The 18341-nt window shown below is 44.3% G+C and overlaps 1 protein-coding gene across 1 annotated transcript in view; it reads left to right on the top strand.

Annotated features, from left to right (window-relative positions):
- Positions 1-773: 773 nt before the first annotated feature.
- Positions 774-18341, top strand: part of LOC140127767 (tetraspanin-15-like) — a 100055-nt gene continuing 82487 nt past the window's right edge. Inside the window, exon 1 of the mRNA XM_072148835.1 lies at positions 774-1114. Within this exon, the coding sequence (XP_072004936.1) occupies positions 1028-1114 (87 nt within the window). The 5' untranslated portion in view covers positions 774-1027. The remainder of the gene's footprint in view (positions 1115-18341) is intronic.

Genomic DNA, 18341 nt, shown 5'->3' with positions numbered 1-18341 from the left:
TCAGAGAAGTGTCGGGCTTAGCGCAGAGCAGGGACCACGTCATCAGCTCAGATCACTATCTGCCCATATATGGTCTCCAGGTCTTCCCCAGACACAAGCTCTTTATATAATTAAATTACATAAAGTTTTGCCCAGGCTGAGATTCGAACCTGGGACCCTGTGCACTGCAGACAGGAGCCTAACTAACTGAGCTATAAGCCCAGTGATACAGAGCTGGGGATTTCTGGTAAGTAAGACATGTTATCAGCCATTTACACTGTGACACAGACTAATGCACTGATATATAGAGAGGGATCTTCTCAGAGGTTATTATTGTAATTATTCAGACTATTATTATTATTATTATTATAAATTTTATTATTATGGAGATGATTATTAATAATGGTAAAAATAATAATAATCATCTCAATAATAATAATAATAATAATAGTCTCAATAATTACAATAATCTGAGAAGATCCCTCCCTATATACCAAGGCAGTATATAGTTCTTAGTTACCAAAATTCTCCACTTGTTAATCACTGAGGTTATAGCTCAGTGGGTTGAGGCGCTGTGTTATTATTGTACATGGACACTGCAGGTTCTGGGTTCAAATCCCAATGAGGATAATTTTTTTTTTTTTTTAAATTATGATTTTTATTATTTTTAATATGGTTAAAATTTGGGGCGTGGCCAGGGAGTGATTGGGGGTGTGGCTTAGGGGGATCGCCGCGGCACGCTACGCGTGCCGCCATTTTGTCCCTCTTTCCTTTTCCCAAATGTTGGGAGGTATGCGTATGTACACAGCAGTGGCACACAGTATATACAGAGCAGTGGCACACAGTGTATACACAGCAGTGACACGCAGTACATATACAGAGGCGTTACAGTACATACACGCAGGGAGCGGCAGGTGCAGTGCCCTCAGCTCCGTGCACCCAGTGAGTGAGGGGTTAATGGGCGTCTCTCCACATGCGGAAGTGCAGTGTGTGCGGCGCTGAGACAATGAGCCGGCAGTGCACAGCGCCGTCCCTATAAGCAGCAGCCATGGCCGGCGGGAATGAGTGGAGGGCCGCCCTGCGCACCTACTACTGCATCAAGTTCTCCCTGTCCTTCTACTCCACCCTGTTCTCGGTAGGTGCCGGGGCTTGTGGCGGGGATGGGTGCTTCACCCTGTGTACTGTACATGGCTGCAGCCATAGAGGCGTGTGTCATTGTAGTGGCGGAGGTGTGCTCTGTATACACTGTATATATACTGTATATAGTGACTGCCAGCCCTGCACCTACCCTACAATGGATCCTCACTGTCAGTCCAGCTCCACATCTCTCTGGTCCCCATCTCCATCACATCACAGTACAGTGTGCAGTGCATTGCATTCATGGCTATTGCATCTCTGCGGCATCTGGACCTGCTATTATTGATGACCAGAAAACATGTAAATTACAAAAAATTTGGTTTGGGTTGTAATAGGAACCAGCGGGTAAGAATGGCCTTGACAGCTGTCAGACACTCATTCACTGAATTGTCTCAGTATGGGTTGCCAATCTGTAATGGCCAACCCTTGTCTCTCAGAAAGGTTAGGAGTCCAGGGGGCGGTGCCCCTCAGTGACTAGGACCACCCACTGTACTCCATTGCAAAGAGAGATTGAGGTATAAAATACTGAGCTCTTCACAGACCAGAATGAATTCATAAAAACTATGATTAAAAGGCATTGCCCTTCTTTGCATGGCTGCAATGTTACAAAATCATGTTGCAACTCGCCTGAGGTGAGTCCAGTGATTGACAGGTCTCACTGCTAGGACATGCTGCTGTATGGAAATAGCACTAATGGGGCCGACTATTTACTTATTATTAGGTGTAGGTTAGGTTATTAGGTGTTTTACACAGTTCCATGCTGAAACGTTGAGCGAGAATTCTGTTACATCATTGATCACTTTGTCATGTGACCAGGGTGATCTACCTTGTGTATGTATCTGATCACATGAAATCACAGCAGCATCCATGGAGGATGGGCAGCACGGTGGCTGAGGGAGTAGCACCTCTGCCTCGCAGCGCTGGGGTCCTGGGTTCAAATCCCACCCAGGTCAACATCCGCAAAGAGTTTGTATGTACTCTCCGTGTTTGTGTGTTTTTCCTCCGGGAACTCCGGTTTCCTCCCACACTCCAAAAACATACTGTTAGGTTGTTTAGATTGTGAGCCCCATGGGGACAGGGACCAACTTCACATGCTCTGTGCAGCGCTTCGTAATCTGTGTGCGCTATGTATAAATAAAGAATTATTATTATTAGAGGAGTAGAAGTCCATGGAGCCATGCTGGGATTTCATGTGATCAGATACATACATGGGGTAAACATTGAAAATGTTACAGGATAAAAGACTTTGGATGACATCGTCCTGGTCACATGACATGATGTGATAAAGGAGGCATATGGTGCAGGGAGGAGTAGATGGGAGGGGCCGGCTGAACAGGGCACGCCCCCTCTGATGCCAGATTATAAAACAAGGGCGAAGAAGGGAATATATCACTGTGATGCATGGAGTCCCATCCTCCTTTGCCTGTGAAATCTGGCCAGCTCCCGATCCATAATTCATGGACCACTGTCTGAATGAGCCCCAACTCTTCTAAACTGAACTGTTCTCATGATCGCTGGTGATAAATGTGAAAACACCCTATACGGTTATGACTCTTAAAATTTATACCCATTTTCTTCTGGGGTTTAGGGACAAAAAGATTAAAATCTCTGCCCTGCCATTGCCCAGTTCACGAGTTTGATAATTTCTAGTTTGCCGCACACCCTGAATCACTATACACACGAATGGAGGGATGTATGGTCCCAGAAAATGCCTCGCTTCCAGGTTGGAAACAACTTGTAGTCCTGTCTTGAAAGTGTTAAATTACTCAAGTCACCAAATTTCACTTTCTCTTTCTCAAATTGATGGAAATATTTGAGAAATCTTTTGACATCGGTGACGCGCTACGTCACACATCTGTAATTTGTACACAGTCCACGTGTTTTCCAGGCGTGTATTCCGTGTAATGATTAGTCCCGCACACAAGTCTCCTCCTGACCGCAGAAGTTATGGAGCCAGGCCAGATATATTCCTTACAAGTTATGCCAGCGCCTACTGAGCAGACCACAAACATGACACAGCACAGACCGTCATTAAGAGGCTTATACACAGCAATACAGGCAGTCCCCGGGTTACATACAAGATAGGGTCTGTAGGTTTGTTCTTAAGTTGAATTTGTATGTAAGTCGGAACTGTATATTTTATCATTGTAACCCCAGCCAGAACTTTTTTGGTCTCTGTGACAATTGGATTTTAAAAATGTTGGGTTGTCATAAGAATCAGGATTAACAATAAAGCTTCATTACAGACGCCTGTGATAACTGCTATAGCTGATTATTGTAGCCTAGGACTAAAGTACAGTAAATTACCAATATCCAGTGGTCCGTTTGTAACTAAGGGTCGTATGTAAGTCGAGTGTTCTTAAGTAGGGGACCGCCTGTACATACTTTTCTCACAATAAGTTAGGGATATCTTGTTTTCAGGTGAAATATATAGAAACCATAAAAAGTTCATGAGAGTAAGACATTTTAAGGAAATTACTTTTGCTTCCACTTATCTAGAACAATTTATTGAAACAAAATTCAACACCAGTGCTGGGTACACCACTTACAAAATTGTCATGGGCTATCTGTATACTACTGGGGCTGGCTGGCTGGATACTACTGGGGGCTGGCTGGCTGTGTACTACTGGGGGCTGACTGACTGTATACTACTGGGGGCTGACTGGCTGTATACTACTGGGGGCTGACTGGCTGTATACTACTGGGGGCAGGCTGTGCTGTATACTACTGGGGGCTGACTGGCTGTATACTACTGGGGGCAGGCTGTCTGTATACTACTGGGGGCAGGCTGTCTGTATACTACTGGGGGCAGGCTGTCTGTATACTACTGGGGGCAGGCTGTCTGTATACTACTGGGAGCAGGCTGTCTGTATACTACTGGGGGCAGGCTGTCTGTATACTACTGGGGGCAGGCTGTCTGTATACTACTGGGGGCAGGCTGTCTGTATACTACTGGGGGCTGACTGGCTGTATACTACTGGGGGCTGACTGGCTGTATACTACTGGGGGCAGGCTGTCTGTATACTACTGGGGGCAGGCTGTCTGTATACTACTGGGGGCAGGCTGTCTGTATACTACTGGGGGCAGGCTGTCTGTATACTACTGGGGGCAGGCTGTCTGTATACTACTGGGGTCAGGCTGTCTGTATACTACTGGGGGCACGCTGTCTGTATACTACTGGGGGCAGGCTGTCTGTATACTACTGTGGGCTGGCTGGCTGTGTACTACTGGGGGCTAGCTGTATACTACTGGGAACTGGCTGTATACTACTGTGGGGTTGGCTGGCTATATACTACTGGGGGCTGGCTATATACTAGTGGGGGCTGGCTGCATACTGCAGGGGGCTGGCTGTATACCACCTGGGGGCTGGCTGTATACCACCTGGGGGCTGGCTGCCTCTATACCTCCTGGGGGCTGGCTGGCTGTATACCACCTGGGGGCGGGCTGGCTGTATACCACCTGGGGGCGGGCTGGCTGTATACCACCTGGGGGCGGGCTGGCTGTATACCACCTGGGGGCGGGCTGGCTGTATACCACCTGGGGGCGGGCTGGCTGTATACCACCTGGGGGCTGGCTGGCTGTATACCACCTGGGGGCTGGCTGGCTGTATACCACCTGGGGGCTGGCTGGCTGTATACCACCTGGGGGCTGGCTGGCTGTATACCACCTGGGGGCTGGCTGGCTGTATACCACCTGGGGGCTGGCTGGCTGTATACCACCTGGGGGCTGGCTGGCTCTATACCACCTGGGGGCTGGCTCTATACCACCTGGGGGCTGGCTGGCTCTATACTACCTGGGGGCTGGCTGGCTATATGCTACTTGGAGCTGGCTATATGCTACTGGGGGCTTGCTGGCTAGCTCTATACTACTGTGGGCTGGCTGGCTGTATAGTACCTGGGGGCTGGCTCGCTTTATGCTACTGGGAGCTGGCTGGCTGTATACTACCTGGGGGCTGGCTGGCTGTATACTACCTGGGGGCTGGCTGTATACTACCTGGGGGCTGACTGGCTATATGCTACTTGGAGCTGGCTATATGCTACTGGGGGCTTGCTGGCTAGCTCTATACTACTGTGGGCTGGCTGGCTGTATACTGGGAGGCTGTGACCAAAGCATTTCCCGCCCTCGGCTTATACTCGGGTCAGCTTATACTTGAGTATATTTGGTAGATTCTAAATTGAGCCTCTGAAACGTTGCAAAGGCTGCTCTTGCCTCGGTGAACTCATGCCCTGCTGCAGTGTGGAACGCTAAAAGAATGTAACATTCTTCATATGGACTGAAGCAAAAGTAAGAAAACTATTACTGTCATTTGTACTTTTTACTATATTTCAGGATTAAAGTATTGGTTTCAAACTGGATAAAGAAAGAGGTGTCAGTGGTTTATAAATGTGGAGTTCTTTTTTAAGGCCTTATATACGTCCCACCAATGGCCGTGTGAATGTAGCCTTAGTGTTACTGGAGCTGTGTGACACTCCAGACAGTCTTCACAATGAAGCCGGAATAAGTGTGGGATGTGACCTAAGCTTAGTGACCACTTCCACCCAAGAAAATCTTGCTCTAAGCCTCCCAGTGATGGGTATTTTTTATCAGTTGTTAGACATCGCCTTGGTCTCAGAACGTGACATAAGGAGAACTGTTTATATGCAAATTATTGGGCGATACATGGATCAAACACACTTTGCTGTAAACCTTGCACAGGTGGACTTTTGAATGTACAAGTTTGGCAGAGGTCACATTCTGCTTATCTGTAGAGGTTAGAGGGCATTTTGATTCATCATGAAATTTCACACGTGAGCCAAATATCCCTAACTTTTTGTGAGCAGTGTTCCATTGTAAAATTTGCTATAAAGCCATTGAGAATCTGCCTCCTACTAACTCTTAATGTCATTTGGATGACAAGTGCGTTGGTTCTCCCAGGAGTGAAAAAAAGGAAGCTCCTTGGTGCAGAGAAACCTTTGGTGATGTAAAAACATGTAGTTTTACATATATTTTCATGTTCTGCTGGTACATAACATGTTTCCTAAAAGTAGATTTGGCGCTGGACTAGTGCTTTCTTCGGACCGTCCAGTCTGGTTTGAGGAAGGCACCAGTCAGTGATTAACACTTACCCCCTACTTTTAGTAACACATCATTTTATGACAAATATGCCAAGATTGTTGGTGTTTTGGCAAAACATTTTGATGTACAGGCGGTCCCATACTTAACAACACCTGACTTGGACGACCCCTAGTTACAAACGGACCTCGGGATTTTGGTAATTTACTATACTTTAGTCCCAGGCTAAAAAGAACTGCTGTAACAGTTATCACAGTTGTCTGCAAATAGGATTTATTGCTAATCCTGGTTCTTATGACAACCCAACATTTTTAAAACCCAATAGTCATAGAGACCAAAAAAAGTGTTTTGCCTGGGGTTAAAATTATAAAGTATACAGTTCCGACTTGCATATAAATTCAACGTAAGAACAAACCTACAGAACCGGTCTTGTATGTAACCCGGGGACTGCCAGTACTCTTGCACATAAGGAAATGGTCTGAGCCGTCTAGCAGTAGGCACCAAATTTATCGCGCAATTTGTGCAACTGTAGTAGATTAAGTGCAGTTTCTGCTTGTCTGATCTCCGGTTCCGTTCTGCCACATCTGATGACATTATGAATACATCTCCACTGTATTTAAATGGAGTCCTCTTTTCATGAACCGAACTTGTATAGTCCATTGACTAAATGACTGCACCGCATGTTCCTAAATCCGCCGCTTCGTGACTCCATCGGACATCATAGCGATGCATAATCCTCAACTACGCTGACTTAACCCTTTGTAATTGTTTCTCTGGGTACTGCTGCATATAGATGAGTAACTTAAAACTTCTGCCAAGTCAAATCTTTTCATTTTTCACGACTCAGAAGATGGACTAGTCCCGGCTTGTAGCCTGCAATGTTCATACGCAGATTTTGTTTAGTCTCCTAGATAAAGTGCCTTCTTTGGCGCTCTCCATATGCCCCTCATTACGCTGAATGTTTCCGCTTCTGGCTAGGTCAAGGCCCCTTATAAATAAGAAGCTCTCGCAATCTTTGATAGTCTCAAGTCTGTTCTTGTCTGACGAGCTTCTGCAGCCTTTATTCTAAGGAACTGCTTACTGAGGAAGGAATCGAGCTGAGGGCCACAAAATTTCTGCCATTGAAGTACTGACCTAATGAGCCCGTGATGTCTGGACTCTTCAGATTGCTAGGGATTTGGAGACTGTCTTCTTTCTGTTCTCGAAGTTGCGGCTCATACTGTAGTGTATTAATGGACTGTAGAGACTCCAAAATATTGGAAAGGGATTAAAAATGATGTCTAACTCTAAAATGAGATGTGCTAAAATAACTAAATTTTAACTTGCTCTCCAGTGGTTGTGGAATCGGTGCCATCTCCTCTGGATTCAGTTTGGCAAATGAGGTGCCATTTAAGGGTAGGTCACTGCACCTGATCATTGACCTCTGTGATGACCTCTACACCCATTGCATACCTCTGGACAACCGTTATTTGTGATGAGACCACTGATTATTCTATTGGGGATACATAGCCGATCCAAGTATAAGCCGAGGCCCCTAATTTTACCACAAAAACCTGGTAAAACCCATATTTTTTTTTACTCGAGTATAAGCCGAGTTTGGGTTTTCAGCACATTTTTTGTATATATATAAATTCGAGTATATATGGTACATTGAATATTTGATGTTCTATCTGCATACCCTGTTGCCTGAGCGTTGCCCTCCATGTAATTTATTTGGCTCCTGTAACATAGAAATGGTGTGGAACCTCTTCTGTGTATGAGAGTGCCAATAATCTCGCGATGGTCCTTCAAACTGAAGCACCAACCTTAAAGGGGGTTCTCACTGAAATAAGTTGGGCACTATCCTGTGGATAGGGCCTAACTTGCTGATCGATGAGGGTCTCAGTGATAGGACCACCACAGATCACTAGTACGAGGGGTCCGATGTTCCCCAGTTAGACCCCTCATTGCTCATCTCGTGGAGATGTCCGTACTGTCCAATTCATCTCTATAAAGCTGACGGAGGACCTAACTTGTTTTGTGCGAAAACCTCTTTAACCCTGTGTGCACTCCACGCATATTGGGGCAGATTTACTTACCCGATCCGTACGCGACCCAGCGGCGCGTTCTCTGTGGTGGATTCGGGTCCAGCCGGGATTCACTAAGATAGTTCCTCCGCTGTCCACCAGGTGGCGCTGCTGCGCTGAAGTTCCCCGGAGGCGCGCTGGAATGCCCTGAAATTCACCGGCCTATACCTGGTTTTTTTTTCGCAACACATTTTTTTTCTTAAATGCAGCGGTTTTTACGAATCCGTTGGGTTTTCGTTCGGCCACGCCCCCCGATTTAGGTCGCGTGCATGCCAGCACCGATGCACCACAATCCGATCGCGTGCACCAAAATCCCGGGGCAATTCAGGTACAATCGGCGCAAATCGGAAATATTCGGGTAACACGTTGGGAAAACGCGAATCGGGCCCTTAGTAAATGACCCCCATTGCGTTCCGATTTTGTAGTGGGCACTACAGCACTGAAGATGTATTACATATCAATGTTTTGAGCGATCTCTAGGACATGGATACACCTCTATAGAGGGAAGCTGCTCTGAAAAGTGTGAGCCACGTTATTGCTGACCCATAGTGAGCTTACCTGAAAATGTTGCTTTCCGCTTCTGGACCGCCATGGGCTGAATGACTGCATTATAATGAGTTGGTAGCATGATAGTAATTGCATATGACAAGTATTCCATAGTTAATGGTGTCAGCCTCGGAGCTATGAGTGGCTTCTTCTCCACCTCGGAGCAGATGGTGTCTGGTTGAGAAGTCACAGGATTGTTAGCAAGAGATTTATACCAAATCCGTTTTCAATGCAGATTTTACATTCACCCTGCTGGGTGGGAAATGCTTGGCATCAGTTTTCACCCCAGCAGCTTTTTTTTTTTTTTCGAAAATTTTGCAAAGATTCTCAACTTTGATAAAGCATGGTAAGGGAGCCAAAAACTAAACAACTTAAAGGGCCATGCAAGAAAGGAACGCAGGTCCTGCCTTTAACTCATGTAAGGGCACACTGTGCAGCTGTCACCATTCATGGGGCAGACTGTCACCATACATTTCATTAGTATTTGTTACACTTGCCCTTATACTGTATGACTGTCATACATTTTGGATATCCTTCCACAAGCTTTTAACAATAGTTGGAAAGACTTTGGGCCCATTAGTCCTGATAGAACTGGTGTAACTAAGCCATGTTTTTAGCCGCTAGCCCCTGCCCAGACTTTCAATAGTATTTAGATCAAGACTTTGTGAATGTCATCCAAAACATTGTCCTTAAGCCACTTTGTAACCAGTTTGGCCGTAGTTTTGGGTCATTGTCCATTTGAAAGACCCATTCGTTTCACTGTGGATAATGACACACTCTTACAGGCTTCAGTCAGCATTTGGATTGTTATGCACATTTCAGACCAAAGCATGGTCAACTCTGGGACCCAGAACTCGCCTCCTTCCTGAGCAGTATAATTTCTACACATTTTCATATTGCTTGTATTTGCGTATAATTGTTTTGTACAAATGAACGAAGCACCTTAAGGTTTCTGGAAATTGCACCCAAGGATGAACCAGACTTGTGCAAGTCCTGATATCTTGGCTGATTTCTTTAGACTGTCCCATGATGTTCCTCCAAAAATCATTGTTTTTCAGGTGTGCCTTCAAATACATCCACAAGGGGTGTGTCTATTTAAATCAAATTTTGCCAAAACACACCTGAACAACATCAGAAGCTTCCAAATACATGACCTCCATTCTATGGGCTGTCCCAAAGTGTTTAAAGGCAAATTCATATTTGAAAAAGACACTCTAACTCTCATTATTCTGGCATTTGCAGAATATCTTTATTTTTCCTCCATAACAGGCCAAGGTGGTGCTCAAAATTATTCACAGGATAATGTTTCAAAAAGGTGAAAATATATAAGCTTTGTTCTTTGTTGAACAAAAATGGCGACATTAGCATTTTTGCATCACTATACATGAGTGGATAGCCTTGGCAGGATGATGTATATTAGATAATTAAGGGGAACCTGTCACATTTTCGCAAATACAGCTAGTAATGATTCCTTTAGAGCCATAGTAATAAAAGCAGAATTACCTTGAAGATTTTTAAAGGGGTTGTCCACTTTTAGCAAATAATTGAGATCCAGTAAACAGTAAAGGATAGATGAAGAAAGTATATAAGAAAGTTGTGTAACTTTTCCTTAAACAAAACATAGTATCATAGTTTATACCATCGAAAAAGACACATTTCCATCAAGTTCAACCAAGGGAGGGAATAGATTGGATTAGGAAAGGATTTGGGGGAAACAATTCTATATAACATAACCATCAATGTTATTTAGGTGGAAAAAGACCCTTCTTCAAGCCTTCTGCTGTACCTACTGTGACCAGCGCCTGAGGCAGGCTATTCCACAGATTGACAGTTCTCATAGTAAAAAAACCCTGACGCCTCTGGTGATAAAACCTTGTTTTCTCCAGACGGAGACAGTGCCCCCTTTGTCTTTTGATAGGATTTAATCTGGAACAACTTTCCACCATATTTTTTGTATGGACCATTCACATTTTTATATAAATTATCCTGTCCCCTCGTAGACCTCTCTATTCCTGACTAAATAAATCTAGTTGTTTTTATTTTTCCTCTTAACTGAGACCCTCCATACCCCTTATCATTTTTTTGGGCTTTTCGCTGTACCCTCTCCAGCTACAGAGCATCCTTTTTATGGACCGATGCCCGGAACTGGGCAGCATATTCCAGGTGTGGCTGAACCAGTGCCTTGTATAGTGGTAATATTACATCCCTATCACGAGAGTCCAGACCACTTTTGATACATGATAAGATCCCACTGGCTTTAGAGGCAGCTGATTGACATTGCATGCTGTTATTCAATTTATGATCTACTAGTACCCCCAGGTCCTTCTCAACAAGGGACTCAGATTTACTCCCCCAAGGACATATTTTGCCTTTGGATTATTAGCCCCCAGGTGCATAACCTTACATTTTTCCACATTGAACCTCATTTGCCAAGATGATGACCAAACACTTAGTTTGTCCAAATGACCCTGCAGCCTATGAACATCCAGCTTGTACTACACCCATCATCCATAGACTGTATTACACTACACAACTTGGGGTCATCTGCAAAAATAGATACAGTGCTATTAATTCCCACCTCTATATCATTAATAAATATATTAAATAGTAGTGGGCCAAGCACAGAACCCTGGGGTACACCACTCATAACTGGTGACCATTTTGAGTAGGAATCATTGATTACTACCATATCAACTATTTGCTGAAAGTGGACACCCCTTTAAATAAAATCATGATAATAAAATAACACATTATCTAATTCACTGTTATTAACAAAATTATAGCATTTCACAGATACAATTCCAATCTCTCTCTACCAGTTCTAGTGTACACAATTTCGGTGGACGCTTCCCTGAATCTTCCGACTTTAGGGTCGGGAAGACATATTGTTCTCCTTTCTGACGTTGCACGGAGCTCCTCTCTGCCCCCAGCCCCCACCCTTGCATTCCAAGACAAGCTCACACAGAGACTTCCTTCCAGCAAGCAGCTTGAGGAGAGTAAAGCTACAGGCAGATAAGGTCTTTATGCATGGGAGGGAGAGGGAGGCACAGCAGATCTGACAGTATGTTGTGACTGAAATGTAGCAGAGCGGAGAATGTAATTGTATGTTATATGCATCTCTTGGATCATCTATGATTTGTCTCATCTCTGTTTCTATGTGTCAGATACTTGTAGAAAGTTCAGTAGATAAATGAAAGTGTATATAAACCTGTACTCTGATAATCTAAGCACATTGTCAGCACACAGCATCCCTCTGCATTAGATTGATTATGAAGTGTCTGCTTAAAGAGTCCCGTCCGCACTCTGGAATTTGACACTGACCATTACTGAGTTTTATTGCTAAAATGGCACTAAAACTGAGTAAAATTGTAAAGTTAGGGGTTAAAAATTATCTTTATTGTGTAAACATTACTAGGGGATTGAAATTTGAGAATTTCTTTCATGAGCAAACCACTTTAACTGTCACCCTTCTTTTAGATAAAAATTGATTTGCTCACATCATTATAAATCAACTTTATGTTATATTGCCTGCCATCAGAGTGGGCATGTCCTGCTCGGCTGGCCCCTCCTATTTACTCCTCCCCATGCATTATCATCCTTACTATTCAGTAGTTCATGTCCTGTGACCAGGTGATGTCATTAAAGTGCATATACCTTTTACATACATGGGGTACATTTTGCAAATATATCTGATAACATGAAATCATAGCATGCATCCATGGAGGCATGCTCTGATTTCATGTGATCAGATACATACACGGGGTCCATTTTGCAAATGTAAAGGATGTAGAACCTTAGATGTCATCGCCCTTGGTGACATGACTTGAATGTAAAACAAGGCACCTTCTATAACGAAATACAGCTTTATATGTCTGTAGTTGAATATTGGCAGACTGTCCCAAAGTACAAGGAGGCAGGGCACTGATTTGAAGATACACCAAGCTGTCAGTCAAAATATGTTTTTTAAACATGTGTTAGACTTGGGGTCGGGGCTGGAGACATAACATTTGGTAAATTTGTAGCAAAAGAGACTCCAGCAAAACTAACTAAAAAATCACCCCACAACAAATCCTTCTAATAATCCCTGTCTGTGTGATTTGTCTAGAGCCAAAACTATTTTCCGGATATGAACATCTGTGCCTCTTTTGATGCATCCCCTGATATCGTTTGGCTTGGCAGCAGCTGCCTGGCACCAGTTGCTTAAGTCCAATATTTACTGTCTACCAATATCCAGGCCTTTCTCATTGTCAGTTTTACTGTTTCATACATAATTCCCGGGCTCTGGTACATCACCTTATAACTATTGGAGCAGCTGAGACTCACAAGGTTTTTATTACTTCGGTTTTGATTATAAAATGTAATAAGTTGTCAAATCTGCCTTATTAGAGAGCAAATGGTCCTAGTCAGTTTGATATTGTCTGTTGTGTGCGGTAAAGAAGACATTTTTGCTGGTGTATACAGTCAATTGGGGTGATTTATCAGAAGTGTCTGAGGTTCCAGTTGTCCATGGAAACCAATCAGAGCTCAGCTTTAGTTTTATAAATGGCTAAGGGAAAATGAAAGCTGAGCTCTGATTGGTTTCTATGGGCAACTAGAACAGTTCTGCTCTCAGACACTTCTGATAATGCTCGATTCCTGCATATTTTTCGTGGATTTCTGTAAATGTCACACATTTCTTTTCCAAATCTACATTATTCTCACTAAATAGGAAACTTTATATAGAAAATCTAGTATTGTTCCATATATTAAGACTGGAATGTTTTGTTCAATAACATAACAGATATGGAGGCAGCCCCCCCCTTATAGACCCACAGGTGAAAACTGCCAACCTAAAAGGGTTTTTCCAATAATTTGGAAAACCCTTGTAGGGCGAGAGCTATGATGGGAAAAAAAAAACACATACTTGCTGTCTTACGCTTTATTTAGGTACTTCTGTTTTGGGTCTGCACCCGGCTGGAAGTTTCTGGGAGGTTATGGGTCTTGCTTCATCCAATGAGTGACCTCCATAGGACAGCACAGGAAGTGGAGTCCCCTGGAAAACGGAGGCCAGTCATTGGATGAAGCTGAAGCGTCTGAACTGTAAGCACCACAGTGAGGCAGTAATAGGGAGCTGAAGTGGGGTAAGTATTATTTATTTATTCATTTTATCTTTATGTATCTATGGGTTTTTTCTTTCTCTACTGTAAATTAGCGTTTAGGTGCATCAGGTTTGTGACTATGCCAACTGGTGCAACTGTTTAGTATATTCTATGCTGTCAATCGTTGTCTGTCTATTCTGAAGGCCATTTCTTGCCTAAAACACTATATTTTCAGATATAAGAGTAATGGATATTAAATATCACCAGACGATACTCCACCTCTTATATGGAGATGGTTGCGCCATAAGTGTCAAGTTTTGCGTTGTCTCCCTGTTGCATCTCTACAAAGAGCATATGGCACGAACCCTATTAATGTTATGATTGGTGATGGGGAGCTGGTTGCCTTTTTTTTTTTTTTTAAGTTGAGGTTTATGATACCCACAAGTGCGGGTAACGTCTGTTTCAGAGACTCATTAAAAATTAAAAGAAATCTACCATCACTATCAAGCATAAGCCAGGCACTGTGACTGTGGTAATGTCTAGCTCATTTAGCATAATTTTGAAAGTTGTTTTTTAGAAGGAACAAGGCCATGGATAACAAATATAAGAAGATTATCACAGTCACGGTGCCTGGATCTATGAGTAAGTGTCCCTGGTTTATCATGATGGATTTTGATGGTTCATTTCCTTTAAAGGGCACCTACCACCACAAATCTACCTATAAAGGTAGATCGGGTGGTAGGTGGATCAATGGGACGTGAGGATAGCCCTTTTAAGGGCTAATCCTCACGTCCCGCACTTCTTTAGTAACTTTTATTTTACTTTTATGGTAATTTTATTATGCGCTACTGGGGCGTGGAGTAGCCGCATCTGAGATTACACGAGCGGCTACTCCACGCCCCGGTAGCCACTTTACCCCTCCTACTCACCATCTTCGGCGTGCAGCTGCTCGTAGCTGCGCGCCCTCGTCCGGCGATCCTGCCGTCTGCGCATGCGCAGAGCAGCAGGCCCGCGCCTGTGCAGCCCCGGCTTCGGAGCAGAGACCGCGCAGGCGCGGGCATGCTGTTCTGCGCATGCACAGACGGCAGGATCGTCGGACGAGGGCGCGCAGCTACGAGCAGCTGCACGCTGAAGATGGTGAGTAGGAGGGGTAAAGTGGCTACCGGGGCGTGGAGTAGCCGCCTCGTGTAATCTCAGATGAGGCTACTCCACGCCCCAGTAGCCGCATAATAAAATTACCATTAAAGTAAAATAAAAGATACTAAAGAAGTGCGGGGACGTGAGGATTAGCCCTTAAAAGGGCTATCCTCACGTCCCATTGATCCACCTACCACCCGATCTAACTATAGGTAGATTTGTGGTGGTAGGTGCCCTTTAATGACTAAATGCTTTTCAGGGTAGAAGGGAACCTGTTAGAAGGTTTGGCCTCTAAACTACAGAATGCATTGATGAAGCTGGGGTTCTAAATCCTTTTATTGTACCCGTGTCAGTGGAAAAGTTCCCTGGATTCCAGGTGGTAAAGGTGGTCTTTGTGCAGTAACTTTAGTTCACTGGGACCCCCTGTTATATGGGTAACTGCACGTTGTACAGCCATTTGCTCAGACCATGTGCAGTAAAGTGAGATGTACTAACCTTGTATTCACTATGCTCAGTACACATGCACCAAGAATCCAAAGTTGACTCCAGTCACCAGATCCTGCCACCGTTAACATATGTAGTCTTGGGGATGTGGACAAAGCTAAAAGGTTTCGGACCTTGGACCCTAGCGGCATGACCGCCTTTCTAAATCTTATGGATTTGTATTAATCTTGGATGGAAATGCTGTTGAGCAGATATAATTAACATGAGTATATCTCAGCTTGTACAATGCTGGTCCACAGCGGGAGTCATCTAAAACAGATTTGTGGAGGTCCTGTCTGCTTCCCGATACTTGAGCTGGTGTTTGATATCCCCCTATGCTCGGAAGATAATTTGTGTGAAGTTGTTTTAAGGAGCGTTTGACTTAGTTGATTAAAAGAACGGGATGTTTAATTAATGTATCAATTTCTATTCCGCCTAAATGCCACTTCTCCGATTCCCACTGAGAACAGTTTGAGTCGGTTTCATTTCAATTGTGTCCTCTCCTCGAGAAGATGTGTGGGGTAAGTGCACTTATACTCGTTACTTGCCAGTCACTATGTTGTAGGTAAAACCAATTAAAAAATGCTAATGACTCAGGGGATAGAAAGAGCGACAGGGAATTTCAGGACCTGATTTGGCCTTTTTGCCAAATTAATTGAAGTTAAAGGGGAATGTTCATCTTTTATTTTTTTCTTCATTTAAAGGGAATTGTCAGGTGATTTATTCTGCTCTATTTGAGTCCATGATATGATACAGAAAAAACTGAGCTTTTTGGCATATGATTTGGAGCTAGAAAAAGCAGATACATTCTTACCATACTTCTCGTAGAGAGAGAAAGTGAGACCCGCCAACTCCGCCCTCACAAAGCGATTGCCGGTAAGAGATCCGCCGACCCTGCCCTCACAAAGTGATTGCCGGTATGAGTCCCGCCGACCCCTGCCCTCACAAAGTGATTGCCGGTATGAGTCCCGCCGACCCACGCCCTCACAAAGTGATTGCCGGTAAGAGTCCCGCCGACCCACGCCCTCACAAAGTGATTGCTGGTAAGAGTCCCGCCGACCCACGCCCTCACAAAGTGATTGCTGGTAAGAGTCCCGCCGACCCCGCTCTCACAAAGTGATTGCCGGTAAGAGTCCCGCCGACCCTGCTCTCACAAAGTGATTGCCGGTAAGAGTCCCGCCGACCCTGCCCTCACAAAGTGATTGCCGGTAAGGGTCCTGCCGACCCTGCCCTCACAAAGTGATTGCCGGTAAGAGTCCCAGCCGACCCTGCCCTCACAAAGTGATTGCCGGTAAGGGTCCTGCCGACCCTGCCCTCACAAAGTGATTGCCGGTAAGAGTCCCGCCCACCCTGCTCTCACAAAGTGATTGCCGGTAAGAGTCCCGCCGACCCTGCCCTCACAAAGTGATTGCCGGTAAGAGTCCTGCCGACCCTGCCCTCACAAAGTGATTGCCGGTAAGAGTCCCGCCCACCCTGCTCTCACAAAGTGATTGCCGGTAAGAGTCCCGCCGACCCTGCCCTCACAAAGTGATTGCCGGTAAGGGTCCTGCCGACCCCGCCCACATGCAGTGATTGGCAAATTTCGTTATATTTGTTTGTCTGTGCTGTGAAGGCTTTCAACCACTATATTTAAACAGGAGCACTGTTATGATCTACTAAATCTGCTTTTTAATCGGAAATCAGCTCCATTATGAAACCAAACATGCCAAAATTTTATTTTCACTGAAACCTCTGAAGGATGAATATACCACCATGCACTAAAGCTGATAACACCAGAGCCGTGGATGAAGATGGGAGCATCTAAATTGATACTTTCCCTCCACCCTCAGGCAAAACGTGACTCTGCTCATTTGCTTATGACTTTGGGGATTTTTTTTTTTTTTTGTAAGTAAATTTATACATATTAGAGTGAGTTATAGAAATTAAATTTAATACCCTACTTGAGGTAGCTTATAGTTTACTATTGTAAACATTTCGGATATAGTGAATAGTTGCTGTATAGTAGCTGTAGTTTCTGTGAAATGACTAAAATGTTTTTGTTTGTCCTATGAACGTATCCATTGAGAGACGCCAATGTAAAGAGCTTTGTTAGATTACTGCCATTTCCCAGAAATGTCTCTAGGGAATTTTCACAGATGTCCCAGGCCTGGGAACTTACTGTACAGCACAGATGCTGAAAATAGAGAAGTAAAACTTCTGTAATGTAAGTAGAAGGATAGGAGGAAATGTTACTGAAGGATGTGGAATCCTACAAGTTCAATATAGAATGGGAAAATATTGTCCATATTGGAGTTGGCCTCCCATCAGAGGTACATGCCTAGAGGTTAATCAAACATATTACCCCCCTCCGAAAAAAGGATGCCATTGTGTAGTCATAGAATAGCATACATAGCCCTCCACATAGACTATGGTTACCTTTAGTCTTCATCTTATGAATAGGAGATCCATAGATGTGTTTGAGGTTTGTACAACGAGCTTTCTCAAAGGTGGACTAAGTATAGTATGCAAATAGCCTCAAGTGGTTTTATACATTCATGACTAGTCCATGGCATATACATAAAAGATCAGCTGACTTCTGCAAGTGGGGGTGGAAGTCTACCTCTAATATTTGTGTAGTGGCTGGGCCCAGGAACTGCATCTCAAGTGGGAGAATACATGCGGCCCCCTACTTAAGGACACCCGACTTACACACGACCCCGAGTTACAGACGGGCCTCTTTGCCAGATGTGACCTCTAATTAAATTCTCTCGATGTTTTCATTTGTACGTAACCCGGGGACTGTCTGTTCCTGCACTTTGCAGGATCAATCACTACACATAGAATGGAGCTAATTTGTAACTAATCTGATATTGATGATGTATCC

This window comes from Engystomops pustulosus, chromosome 4 (genome assembly GCF_040894005.1).
Source record: "Engystomops pustulosus chromosome 4, aEngPut4.maternal, whole genome shotgun sequence".
Taxonomy (NCBI): Eukaryota; Metazoa; Chordata; class Amphibia; order Anura; family Leptodactylidae; genus Engystomops; species Engystomops pustulosus.
The sequence above is the reverse complement of the archived record's forward strand: the minus strand, read 5'-3'. Positions and strand labels throughout refer to the sequence as shown.